Source organism: Phyllostomus hastatus, unplaced genomic scaffold, assembly GCF_019186645.2.
Source record: "Phyllostomus hastatus isolate PE091 unplaced genomic scaffold, TTU_PhHast_1.1 phas_scaffold_55, whole genome shotgun sequence".
Taxonomy (NCBI): domain Eukaryota; kingdom Metazoa; phylum Chordata; class Mammalia; order Chiroptera; family Phyllostomidae; genus Phyllostomus; species Phyllostomus hastatus.
The window spans coordinates 6168809-6182446 of record NW_025334035.1 but is presented as its reverse complement, the minus strand read 5'-3'; the positions used below and the strand labels follow the sequence as shown (position 1 = coordinate 6182446).

Below are 13638 nucleotides of genomic sequence, written 5' to 3'. Positions count from 1 at the left end.
GGCTATGGTTAGGTGAACTTAACTTTCTCTCTGTGCATGTCATGATTGATACCCAGAATGCTTTCCTAATCACCTGGATAGACCTAAAACAAAGACTTTAGCAAGGTGTCAGCTAAGTGTCACCCTCGCATCTCTTGCCCTTCCACTCTGACATTTGTTGAACTTGACCCTGAGCAAAGGACCAGTGTACAAATCTTCCTGCCCATGACTCTCATATGAATGATCTCAGCATTCCCCTCTACCTCATCTCCAAGAGGCTGGGAAACAGAGCAGAAGGCAGTGGGAGGGGATGGCAGCATCAGGACCCACCTACTACATGCCCCTGCTCATGTGTCATCATGTCTCAAATGCAGTGTGTATTAAACCCCAAGTGACAGAAAGGAACAATAGCCTTGAATTAAAGGCCAAAAATATAGATATGACTTTATCACTGCCCATAAAGACCCAGCTGAGTAAGTTAGGTTCACCCAAGGTAAATCTCTCTTTTTATTAACTCAAAGTCAGCTGATTAGTAACCTCACCCAAGGAATAGTATCTTGCCACATTCACAGGTTTCACCCACAAGCAAAAGAGGGGATTATATGGGGAATGTACACCAGGGGGCGCAAATCTTGGGCACCATCTTGGAATCCTGCCTATCACATGGAGCACATGCTAGGAACCAGGAGAGAAACTCAGAGCGTCAGAGCAGGAAACACTTCTGATAGGGGTAGTCAGGGAAGGCCTCCTGGGGGAGCAAGGTGCTGCCATGGACTCTGTAAAGTGGATAGGGCTCTGAAAGGTGAGGGTGAGAGGGCTGTCTAGTCAGAGGAATGCCATGAGCCAGGGGGCAGAGGGAGGAGTGTGATGGGGACTGAGAAGCAACAGTCGTCATGCCAGCTACAGGAGAGGGTATGTGTACTGGATCTGTAAGAGATGAGAATAAAAAGTGATGGTTTTGGGAAGGCCATCCATTTGGGAAGGCATTGAGTGCCAGGGTAAGTGGTTTAGAATGTATGTGGTAGGCACCAGAAGCCATGGCTGCTCTAAGTACCAGGGGACATATATGTGACAACCTGGAATTAATCTGTAAGCAGTCAGACTCACCAAAAGTGTGGAACCTTGAAAAAAGTGTCAAGCTTCTTGACAAGAGCAGACCACATTGACATATATTACAGCAGGGGCCCAGGCCCCTTCCAGCCCTGGTGGCCATGTGCTCGGCATTCAGGAACAGGAAGGGCCTGGAAAAGGGGAAAGTGGGGACTGAGGCTGTGGCCTCAACTCCTCTGATAATGACACCCATCCCAGTGAACCCACACTGAGTGCTCACTCTGCACCAGGCCCCTTCACTGCAACCCAACCAATGGGGTGTCGTCACCATCCCCCAGTTCACAAATGGCAAAACTGAGGCATAAGGAAGCACAAACAAAACCTGAACCCCAGCAGCCTGACTCTACAGCCCAGGCTCTCTGTCACCATACTGTTCCACAACTCTTAGGAACAAGGGCAAGACCAGCTATTTTGAAGGTGAAGTGAACAGGATGTATTGCTTGCCTGGTACAGGCATGCCAGAAGTGGGGAGGAAGGATACAATCACCCCACACTTTCAAGTTTAAGTAACTAGAAGAATAATGTTACCATCTGCCAAAGTGCACACAGCAGGAAAAAAGGGTAGTGTGAGCAAGGAAGAAAGCAGTCAGCCTTAAGTACTGCCCTGGATTTTGATTAACACATGTCCCTAATCGGCAATGAAGTGATAGTGTCAACCAAGGAGGAGCTGTCGCTGGGGAGCAGCATTTCTCTGCCTTTTCATGAGCATAATGTCAAGAGCCAGGTTCACCCTGAAGTTAACTGCACTCCCAATGAACTACAAATTGCCAATGGTCAACTACTTTGGACCATCTTCAAACACTTAAAAACTGGGTCAAGGTTTTGTACTTCTCTCTCAGCTTTTAGTATGGTGTGTCATGTGCACATTAAAAAGGTGCTTAACATTTTGTTGTATTATCAGACTTCAATAATTCTATGTTACCATATTTTGAAATAAAAGTTAAATATTAGTAGATCAAGATCAACCTATCATTAAAGATTGCATCTAGAAGGCCAATGAAAAATTTTTTTAGACCTAGAGCTCTGGACTATGGAGTTTAAGCTTCATCGGACAAGTCTGGGCCTGGTGCACATAAGAGAACGTAAAAACATCAAGCAGGGTTATAGAGAACGTTTCTGGGAGGAGCCAGGGCCTGGCTGGACACTTTAGCAGCTGCCGTTTTTGTGTGTTGCCATTTTCCTCTTCCTCTAGTGGCTGACAAAGTTGGATACCTGATGGGTCTGAATTCTGCAGAAATGCTGAAAGGCCTGTGCTGTCCACGGGTGAAGGTCGGGAACGAATATGTCACCAAAGGGCAAAATGTCCAGCAGGTATCGGAGATGTTCTGAATCTAGATAACTTGGGTATTTTGCTATTTTAACCATCACCTTAAAGTTGTTTGGTTGCAGGTAGCAGAAATACATATGAAACTAGTTTCAACATTAAGGGAAAATTCATTCTTAGGTCTCAAAGGTAAAATCAAGGGATGCAAATTGAGGAGTGCCTGTTGGGTGTCACGAGGGCCTGGAGCCAGGAACTGCAGAGCCCTCTGCAGCTGGGCACCCTCTCTGCACTCCTTCTCTTGGGTTCCAAGGGATGTTCTTGCTCTTCTTTTCTGTCATGGCCTCATTGGTAGATCAATTTTCTTCACCTCTCCTGTCCACGGCCACCCCATAGCTCCCAGCTTTGTGTCTCCCTGGTTTCAGCCTCACCCTGAGACTGAGACCAGTGTTTTTTTTTTTTTATCTCAATTCCAGATTTTCAGGAGAGACCTTTTTAACCCAACCTGGAACAGACATGAAAGTCTGGTTCAATTAAGTGTGGCCAGGGGCTAGAGTCATGTGTTACAGCCATAGTTGCTAGAAAACTTTCTTTATAAAATGGGATAGTTCTCAGAAAAGGGGAAATATGATGAGATTCAAGAACTATTTAATATTCAGTTGAACTCCATGAAATTGTCAGTTTCCAGATGCTTTTAATCTTCAAGAAAACAACTTAGTATGTTTCAACTGAATACAACCATAAAAACACTAATTTGAGGGTTGAGTGCATGATCCTTCCTCAAGGTGATCAATGCAGTGGGTGCTCTGGCCAAAGCCGTCTACGAGAAGATGTTCCTGTGGATGGTCACCCGCATCAACCAGCAGCTGGACACCAAGCAGCCCAGACAGTACTTCATTGGGGTCTTGGATATCGCTGGCTTTGAGATCTTTGACGTGAGTTGTTTGGGTAAATGACTGGCCTAAAAAGGCCTGTCCAGTTCATGTCTGCTTTGCTGAATTCCCACTGAATTTTCCAAACTCACTCAAGCTGCTTTTTATTTGAAACAACCAGTTCAACAGCCTGGAGCAGCTGTGCATCAACTTCACCAACGAGAAACTGCAACAGTTTTTCAACCACCACATGTTTGTGCTGGAGCAGGAGGAGTATAAGAAGGAAGGCATCGAGTGGGAATTCATTGACTTTGGGATGGACCTGGCTGCCTGCATTGAGCTCATCGAGAAGGTAAAGAAGTCATTGCACTCCCCAGGGATGGCTGCTCTTTAGTTGGGACCATCACCTCTTTCCTCTCTTTCCTGCTAATACATTGCTGCCCTTCACCACTCACTGCCAGGCTGTGAGCCCTCAGAGAGTCAGGTCCCCTCATGTACAAAGCCTAAGGGTCTAGAAAGCACCCAGAACCTGTTCAGACATGTAGAGAGGCTCATGGGTGGTTAAGATTCCAGGGCTCAGTTATCCCCAAGAATGTGATGGGGAGCCCAGCAGGGACTGTGGCATGTCATACCCTCTGGCTTATCCAAAGACCCATGGAGGAGGGACTGTGGAGCAGTGGGGCCCTTGGAATGTTATTCTGAAAACAGTAAGTGACATTAACATTACAAAAAGGAATTCCATAGTGTTTTGAGTACTGGTCATGTTGGAAGGAAGTGACTACTAAGAAATTCAGATATAATTGTTTAAAATATTACTTAAAAACAAAATTTATTTATAAAAAATGTGTATTTATTCTTACATGTTTAAACTTTAGTCACCTTCAAAATACTCTCCATTTGATGCAATACACCTATTGAGATATTTTTTCCACTGCTCAAAACAGTTTTTGAACTTGTTGATTTTGATGCTTTTTAGTGCTTCTGCCATTTTTTGTTTCACCTCTTCCACATGGGCAAAATGTTTCCCTTTGAGAACTTTTTTCATTTGGGATATAAAAAAAAGTTGCTCAGGGCAAGATCAGGTGAATAAGGAGGGTGGGACACAAAGGTCATGATGTTTTTGTCAAAAATTGGTGAACACTGAGCATGGTGTGGGTAGGTGCACTCATAAATCACCCATCATGAAATGGGAAAACACTTGAAAGATTCTTCAAAAATCTTCACTTAAGCTGAATGCAGCCTCTCACAACAATGCCAGCTGGCGCACTAATACAGATGGGTTCCTAGAACATTCACCTAGCAGGGGAAGCCTGTACTACAAGGGGCCTGCCCTCCAGAAGATAATTCCATTTTGGGCCCCCCCCCTTGTATTACTTTATGTCTGTGTACATAGCTACAGTTTTTGTAAACCTATTGCTAAAAGCAAGTTACATTTATATACACACAATTTCATTCTGTGTACTTTTGTTCAACAAATATAAATTAAGCACCTGTTATATGTCTAGCACTATTCTGTCATTGCACCAAACAGGCCAAGAGCCTTGCTCTCTCAGCACTTACAGTCCAGTGCTCCTAGTAACAGAGTGACAGCACCAAAGAGATCATCTTTGGCTCCTGCAGACAATGGAGTCATTGGAATATACTAGCATCAAATACTGAAGTATAGCCTGTTATGCTCCTTCTAGCCTATGGGCATCTTCTCCATCCTGGAAGAGGAGTGCATGTTCCCCAAGGCCACAGACACCTCCTTCAAGAACAAGCTGTATGACCAGCACCTGGGCAAGTCCAACAACTTCCAGAAGCCCAAAGTTGTCAAAGGCAAAGCTGAGGCCCACTTCTCGCTGGTGCACTATGCGGGCACCGTGGACTACAACATTGCTGGCTGGCTCGACAAGAACAAGGACCCCCTGAACGAGACAGTGGTTGGGCTGTACCAGAAGTCATCATTGAAGCTACTGTCCTTCCTTTTTTCCAACTATGCTGGTGCAGAAGCAGGTGAAATTCTTCTTTTTCTTAACCAGTAGAAATCAATCTGTAATTACTCATAACCCAAAGCTGCTTATAAGGACTCAGTAGTCAGCACAAACTTCCGGTTGAGCTTGCCTTATTTGTCCATCTCTAATGCCTGTTTTCCTTTCTCCTGTTCATCCTCTTCCTTAAGAGATGGTTCTGTGGAATGAAACCAAACCTCTCAGTGGATGTGAGAGCCAATGCCACATTCTTTAACAGTTTTTAATTGAGATATTACTCATATACCATAAAATTCATCCTTTCAATAATTCAGTGGTTTTAATATGTTTACAGGGTTGTAAAATCATCACCATTATCTAATTCAATAAATTTTCATCACCTTTGCAATCCATTAGCAGTCACTTCTCACCCTTTGCCCAGCCCCTAACAATGACTAATCTACTTTCCCTCTCAATGGATTTGTCTACGCTGGACATTTTACATAAATGAAGTCATGCACTGGGTGGTCTTTTGTGCCTGGCTGCTTTCACTTAGCCTAATGTTTTCATGGTTCATGTCGTGGCATGTATCAGTACTTCACTTCTTTTTATAGATGAATAGTATTCCATTGTACGTATGTTACACATTTTGTCCATCTACTCACTAATTGATGGATATTTGGCTTGTCTTTACTTCTCAGCTATTGTAAATAATGCTGCCTTCACCATTTACATACAAGTTTCTTTGTGTAAATATGTTGTCAGTTCTCTTGGGTATATACCTAGGAGTAGAATCACTGAGTTGTATGATAGCTCTATGTATAACTTTCTTGAAAAATTTCTAGACTGTTTTCCAAAGTGTCTATATAAGCCAGTATCACTTTTTAAGGTTATTCATATATATATTTTAAATAATGCTCCTATTTTTAACCCAAAATAGTGTTTAAAAATAATGGATTATCTTAAATGCACAAATTTGACAAATATATGTTTTTATTTTGAAAATATGTGCAATATAATAATTCATTCTATAATTAGACCATTTTTAAAAATTAATGTCTAGTGTACTTTCAGCAGTGGGGTATAAACAATGGACACAAGTTTAAACAATTAACACCATGTTCTTTTAACCTAATCAGGGTTCTCTGTGACCTCGCTTAGAGATAACCCCAGGACTCGAACGACAAAGTCCTGTGTATGTGTGGGTCTGTGGAAGTGGCTTTCCTGCCTCTCTTCCCTTTTCCCAGACTCGGAGTCATGGTGGCCCCTGGGGACAAGGGAGTGCAGTGAGAGGGGTATGGGGGAAACTAAGGCATAACATTTCCCATAGGACCAAATCTTGATTATATGTCAGAGACTAAATCTGATATTATGGACTATTCTTAAGAATTTTCAGTTGTATTATTCTCATCTACTTTCTCATCAAGAGGAATGTTTCAGTCTTGCCAAATACTTGCTTGAACTTCACATCTGATTTCTAAAGGAAAAAATTCTCCTTGGATACTAGAATCTAATTTTTTCTCCCAGTTAAATGCCACCTCCATCCCAACCTACCCCATTCTCTCTGTGATAGACATGTGCATCCCCAAATCTAAGTAGTTCGAAGGCACATTAAAAAACAAAACAAATAAAAACTCTCAGCTAAAGAACATATTTGCATGAGCCATGGTCATGGACAAGGGATACGGATTGCCCAGCAGGGTGGGGATGGGTGGAGTGGGGCAAATGGGGAAAAAGTAGGGTCAATTGTAACAGCATAAACAATAAAATAAATAGGAAAAAAAGAGAAACCCAAGACTTCTAGGGCTGCAAGAGGCAAAGTCCTCCGAGCCGCCTTGGACACAGTCTGTATCTATCTTCAGGTGACTCTGGCAGCAGCAAGAAAGGCGGGAAGAAGAAGGGCTCCTCCTTCCAGACCGTGTCGGCAGTGTTCAGGGTTTGTGTTTTGGCACCTTCCACCTTTGGTTGTCTTTTTTGCCCATTGAAAGAACATTTGCTAAGGTAAATGTGCTTGTTCTGGTTTGTGTCCCAGGAAAATTTAAACAAATTGATGACCAACCTGAGGAGCACTCATCCCCACTTTGTGCGATGTTTGATTCCCAATGAAACCAAGACTCCTGGTGAGTGAGGATCTGCCTGGAACAGAACTTCTGAAACATGCAAAACTCTGTGTGTGCGCATGCACATGCATTCATGTGTGTGTGTTCATACACATGTGTGTCTACCTGAGGAAAGCTGCCGGGTCCATGTCCCCTCGCTAGGTAGTCTATGAAACAGAGCTGCCAGGTTGCGCAACAAAAATACCACGCAACCCGCTAAATTTGAATTCAGATAATGAAAAATGTCTTAGTATAAGTATGACTTGTGCAATATTTGGGGATATACTTATGCTCAAAAATTATTTGCTGCTTATCTGAAATTCAAATTCAACTGGGCATCTTGCGTGGTTTATCTGGCACTCTTATGAGATTATATCCAAAGTATTGTGTATACATTCACGGACACATTAAATCCATCACTTTCATACAGTTCTTAAAGGGCTCTGGTTCCCATTCCCCCAACATGAAGAACCACTAGAACTGGCAAATAATCATCTTAGGTATTCCACAATAAAACAGCATCAGTAGCAACTGTTTTCCGAGCCTAGACTGCATGTCAGTCACTCTGTTCTATCGTCTGTACTGCTGACAGCAGTTCTCTGTGAGATAAGTGTAACGACTTCATTTTACAGATGAGAAAACTGAGGATGAGACCACAGGCATACAGAATGCTGTGCAGTACAGTAGGCCTTTAGCCACCACCCCATCCTGGATTCATAAATATTCTTACCATATAGCTGTGTTTTGGGGCCATTTGTCACAAAGAGCAAAACAAACTGTCACATAGAGCTATGGCTACAGAGCAGCTCACTCCCCAGTCAGGCTGTCCTACCTTGGACGTGGGTTGTTGGCCTCCTGAGTGAATGCCTGCTTTTGGCATCCTTACAGGTGAGCGGAGGAGCTGAAGGGTGGAGGAGAGAAATCCTGGCTCCACCTACTACTGCCCTTGGGACCCTGAGCCAAAGACATTAACTTTCTGCTCTATAAGCAAGCAGAAAATTTGTGTTTATTCATTCATTCATTCATTTGTTTAGTTAGTTATTCATTCACTTATTTATTCAATGAGCTCTTATAAAATGTACACTGACTTTGTAAACATTAACGCATTTAACCTGCTATAGAGGCTTGTGGAGATTAAATGAATGAATACAAGTCAAGTATTTAAAACAAGGCTGAATGTGAACATTCCATAAATGTTGGCTGTCAATTTTATCATTATTATCATTATAATAAAAATTATGAGTATAATTATTAGAATAATAGTATGTATAATAACAATAATAATATAGGAATTGTTATCATTACTATCACTTGAAACCAGAAACTTTAAGGCCCAAAATAACCTGGCCCACTGTATTTAGTGGAGTTTATTTTCTGTGACAGTTGGTTCTCAAGTCTAAGCTGAAGGCAAAATGCGCCACGCTGTCTTGGCGCTCCGTGTCTGGGGCAGGTGGCGCCCTGCCTGGGAGCCCAGCACAGCCAGGTCCCCTCCAGGGCTGGAATAGAGCTGCTCCTTTGGTTAAGCACCAAGGGAGATGGTTGGCTTGGATGCGGGTGTTCTGTCAGAAGAAAATCGATCCCCATTGTTGTTGTAGAGCACGTGCTTGTACAAGTCAAACACACATGTGGCATGACTCTTGTATATGGCACATGGCCTGCAAGTGCCAGGTGACAGGAGGGTGGGCTGAACCTCTGCAGGTTCACACTGTGCCTCCAGGGTCCCAGAGGTTTTGGTAATCCATTGGTTCACTCCTTCTTTTTGAAGGTAAATTTTGGCAAGCTCTCTGTCCCTTCCTCCCCACTTTGCATCTCCTCTGCTCTCGCACTCTCTGTTTTCTTTCCGGTTTCTGGGAATAGACTAACACACTGACACACAAGAGCAGCTGGTGGGGCTGCTCATTTTCTAGAAGAGGGAACTGGGACTAGGCAGCTTCAACGCCTCGCCCCAGGGCGCCCAGAGCTGGGGCTGCCATCAAAGCCCTAGTCACATTTGGTGCTCTGTAGCTGTCCTCCGGCTGTCCTCCAGGGCTCACGGGCACAGCTGGAACAGAAGCCCTTCAGAACAGAGTTCCAGTCCCCTGTCCTCCCATTCTCCTCTGCTGCGAGCCTGGATCCTGCTAAATGTGTGCTGTTGACTGGCCAGTGGTTGGTGCGCTGCTGCTCAAAATGTCGCTTTTATTATTATTCTGGTATGGTGAGGCCAACAGATCAGCAGATGGCTGCCATTGAAAAGATAGCTACAGTGCCCAAACGGAAAAGGAGCCCCTCACCATAGGGGGCCACTTGGGGGACCTCCGACATCAGTCAGGAGGCGAGGGGAGTGGGCAGAACCATAGACAAGAGCCTTCACTATGGTTTCCATGGGAGAGAATGGGCAAGGCAGGTTCAGGATTGGCTAGTTTGAATAATTCCCATGGGCTCTAGGTGGCAGAAGCTGTGCTCACTGGTCTGGCACCTGGCCCTGCCCTAGAGGGATCAGGGCTTGGGAATATTGGCCCTGAGTGGGACAGCATGATGATACAGGTAGTGGCTGGGGGTGATGGGCTCTGGATTGGTTGGGTTGCATGTGAATTGTGTGTCCACAGGGGAGGAATCTCTATCTCTAGGAAAGGGCCAGCTCTGAAAAGGGCAGTCTCACCCAGGCCAGCAAGCCCCAAGGTGTCAAAGCATCATAAAATACAGAGAATAAGAGACAGGATGGGTGCAACCACCTGTGAAAGCCAAAATGGCTGGAGGAGTGGGATGAAGTGGGATGGAAGTGGTAAGTAAAGGGAGAATAGAGAGGAAGAAAGTCCTGCAGCAAATATGACATAAGAAAGATGAAGCAATTGCCTGGGGAACTTTGTAGAAGTTCTGCATGTTGGTACAAAGGCAAAGGAGGATTTTTCTTATGGGCCTTCTATGAACTGTCTCAGCTGGGTGGAGCAGGACAAAGGGAAAGAATTCTGAGCCTGTACCCGCAGGAGGGGCCCAGGAGGGACAGGAGTCCAGCCTCAGCTCTGTGATGACCCTGGGAGGCACTTCACCTCTCTGTGCTCAGCCACCCTCACACTCCTCCATCTTACAGAATGGCTTTGTGGGAACTTGAAGTCGCCCCTGAGTGGATGCATTTGGCAAGCCAAATGGTACTCTGGTCTCCCCATCATAAAATGATAGTCTAAGGTTTCTTCTGTCTCTGAAAGGGTCAGTTGTCTGCTACACATTTTCTGTCTGATCACGGCTCTCATGCCGATGGCGGCCTCGCCATGTCTTTAACCCAGCCTGGGGCACCACAAGGAGAAGCAGCAAGTGTCTAATGCACCCCTCGCTGTGTGTCAGGGGCTACTTGAAGATCTCCACTCATATGAATGCAATCCCCACAACAGCCTGAGGAAGTGGATACTGTCATTATCCCTATTTTACAAATGAGGACATTGTAGCATGAAATGTACAAGCTCCCATGGCTAGTAAATAGTCCAGCAGGATCTGAACTCCTCAGAATTCTCATCTGAGAAATAATGGGGCTGGGACTTAGACTAGATGATTCCTAAGGTTCTCTCATATCAGAGGTTCTCTGAATTTCTGATACATTTTCTCCCTGCTCTTACCCACTTCTTCCTGTAGAGAATCACTATTCACTAGAACTTACAGGAATGATGGAGATGTTCTATATCTGAGCTGTCCAGTGAGATAGCCACTAATTATATGACATCTTTCATCTGAATGAATCTCAATTTAAATAGCCACTCATGGCCCAGAACTTCTGGGTCAGACAGTAGTGCAGCTCCAACAGAATCTCAAAATTTGTGTAAATGTATAATTATCTCTTCTCCCAGCAGCCAGGGGAACTTGGGAGCATTCTAGAAGTTTCCATAAGGTTAAGTCAAAACCAGCTTTAGCCCCTCCCCAGAAACATAGGGCACTCACACTAAGAAGCCATTACATAGCCATAGTACCTTTCCTCTGAGCCCTCACATAGTCCCAAGACAGAATTTCCCGGGTCCCTGTTTGATTTGTGCCTGACCCAGGCCAGTTACCAAGGGTGACCATGTTGCTTCCCCACAGGGTCTTGTCCCCCTGGCTCTTCTTGCACCCTTGCCTTGGTGCCCCCACTTGCCTTCCAGAGCAGGTGCTCAATGGTCAACGAGATGACTGCCCTGCATTCAACCCCCCACACCCCCTGCAACAGCCATCCTTGTTCTCCCTGTTTCTCTTCTCCCACTGAAGGCACAACCTGCAAATTTGGCATCCCTGTCCTTGAGTAGAGGCAGAAGGGCATCTCAAGTTATCTAATGGGAAGCCCAAAGGGTGCTCCACACTCACTGTGCCCTCCCTTGGAGCCTAGCTACAGAGCCAAGGACCATGGCCACGGTAAAGATCAATATTTGATATTTGGCTCTCACTTCCATGGTGGGATGCTGGAGTCCACCCAAGAAGTTGGGATTATGTCCACAAAGACTGAAAACAGGCTCCAGCCACTGCCAACCCTACAGCTGGCAGAAACCCTTTCCACTCAAGTCTGGGTGTGTCAGAATGTCTCATGGTGCCCAGACCATCAAGGAAAGCAATGAGAAAGCCATTGACCTGCCTCCGGGACGCTCTCTCCCCAGGTGTGATGGACCACCACTTGGTCATGCACCAGCTGCGCTGCAACGGGGTTCTTGAGGGCATCCGGATCTGCAGGAAAGGATTCCCCAGCCGCATCCTTTATGCTGACTTCAAACAGCGGTAGGTTGTCTCATCTTTGCATCTGTCTTTTGAGGGCACCTTTGGACTTCCCCAGAAGTGCTCCTTGGCCTGGGTGTGTGGTGGGCTCTCCCCAGGGTGTCCACAGTTTTCATCTGGGGCTGTGGTGGAGGGGTGATCCTCTGCCCAGTGTGAATGCCAGGCTGGCCCAAAGTGGCTCCAAGGTCAGAGCCTGAACCACGTAGCCTGACTGAGACTCCACATCAAAGTTTTGCAACTACTGCACTTGGATATTTGGGGCTAGATAATCCTTAATTGCAGGGCTCTTGTGCATTGATAAGATTTGGGCAGCATCCCTGGTCTCTATCCACAGATGGCAGTAGCAAACCCAAGAGCTGTGAAAATCAAAAATGTCTCCATTGTTAAACGTCCCCTGAGGAGACAAAATGCCCCCCCTACCCCCACTGAGACCCACTGCTCTAGACCAATTCCTTCTAGCTGCCATCTGGGCCCACAAGTCCAGACTGCATCCAGAGTGGAGGAGGGAGAAGGACCTCCTAGAGGCACAGTTGATTTCAGGGTCTGTTAAGGGGCGGGGGGTTGGGGGGGAGCCATGACCAATATGGCTCAGTTGGTTGGGTGCCATTCTGCAGAGCAAAAGGTTTCTGGTTTGATTCTCGGTCAGGGCACATGCCTGAGTTGTAGGTTTGGTCCCTGCTTGGGGTGCATACTGGAAGCAACCTATGGATGTTTCTCTGTCACATCAATATTTCCTTCTCTCTCTCTTTCCCCTCTCCTCTCTCTAAAAGTAAGTAAATAAAGGCTTTAAAATGAAACAAAACAAAACAAAAACATTTTCCCTGAAAGCAAAATTCCTGCCATGCACTTGGCAGGGCTTCCTCCTGTTGTTTCTCCCTCCTGCCACAGCCTGCTTGTGTAGAACCATCCCTAGATTCTCCTTCTGCCAGACCAGCTGTGCAATATTCCGTTTCCTCCTAAGGCTGGAAAAAGAGAAGGTTCTAGAAGGCCTGGTCTCAGATATGGGACCTTTCTTAAGGTGTGAGTTCAGCCAGGGAATTTCATCCCTTTGCTGAAACCACCACCCCAGCCCACACTTCCAGGCTGCCGAGGGGACCTAAGTAGGTGTGAGGCCTGACACATCTGCCAGGGCAGGGCTCCTCGAGGGTCAGGTGTCGCCTCAGCTTCCCATGTGCCGGGCCAACAGCTGGCAGACTCTCGTCACCCGTGGCACAGTGGCTCTCTGCAATCTGCCTTCAGCCTCCCACTCCCATCGCAGGCACAATGGACTGCCTCCTCCCATTCCAGCCTTATCCGAGGCCTTGCTGGCCAGGGCCCTCGCAGGGCACTGAGGGTTCCGGACTGAGCAGTGAGGAACAGATGCAGTTCTTCTCCTCTGAGGCCCACTGACCAGCTGCCCCTGCCAGCAGCCCCGGAACTGACCTGCTGTCCTCCCTCCTCAGGTACCGGATCCTCAATGCTAGCGCCATCCCCGAAGGGCAGTTTATTGACAGTAAAAATGCTTCTGAGAAGCTTCTGAACTCTATCGACGTAGACCGGGAGCAGTTCAGGTTTGGTCATACCAAGGTGAGAACAGGTGGAGCTGGGACACCCACTCCTCCCTACACCCCCTCCCCACCCTGTGTCACTACAGCCCAGGGCTGCTTGTTAGCTGAGTGGAAGAA

General features: G+C 46.0%; 1 protein-coding gene across 1 annotated transcript in view; it reads left to right on the top strand.

The window, feature by feature from the left end:
- MYH13 (myosin heavy chain 13) overlaps positions 1–13638 on the top strand; it is a 60702-nt gene that overhangs the window by 19013 nt on the left and 28051 nt on the right. Inside the window, exons 13-20 of the mRNA XM_045824176.1 lie at positions 2282–2400; positions 3136–3285; positions 3404–3574; positions 4908–5217; positions 7034–7107; positions 7204–7291; positions 11860–11977; positions 13417–13540. Of these exons, the coding sequence (XP_045680132.1) occupies positions 2282–2400; positions 3136–3285; positions 3404–3574; positions 4908–5217; positions 7034–7107; positions 7204–7291; positions 11860–11977; positions 13417–13540 (1154 nt within the window). The remainder of the gene's footprint in view (positions 1–2281; positions 2401–3135; positions 3286–3403; positions 3575–4907; positions 5218–7033; positions 7108–7203; positions 7292–11859; positions 11978–13416; positions 13541–13638) is intronic.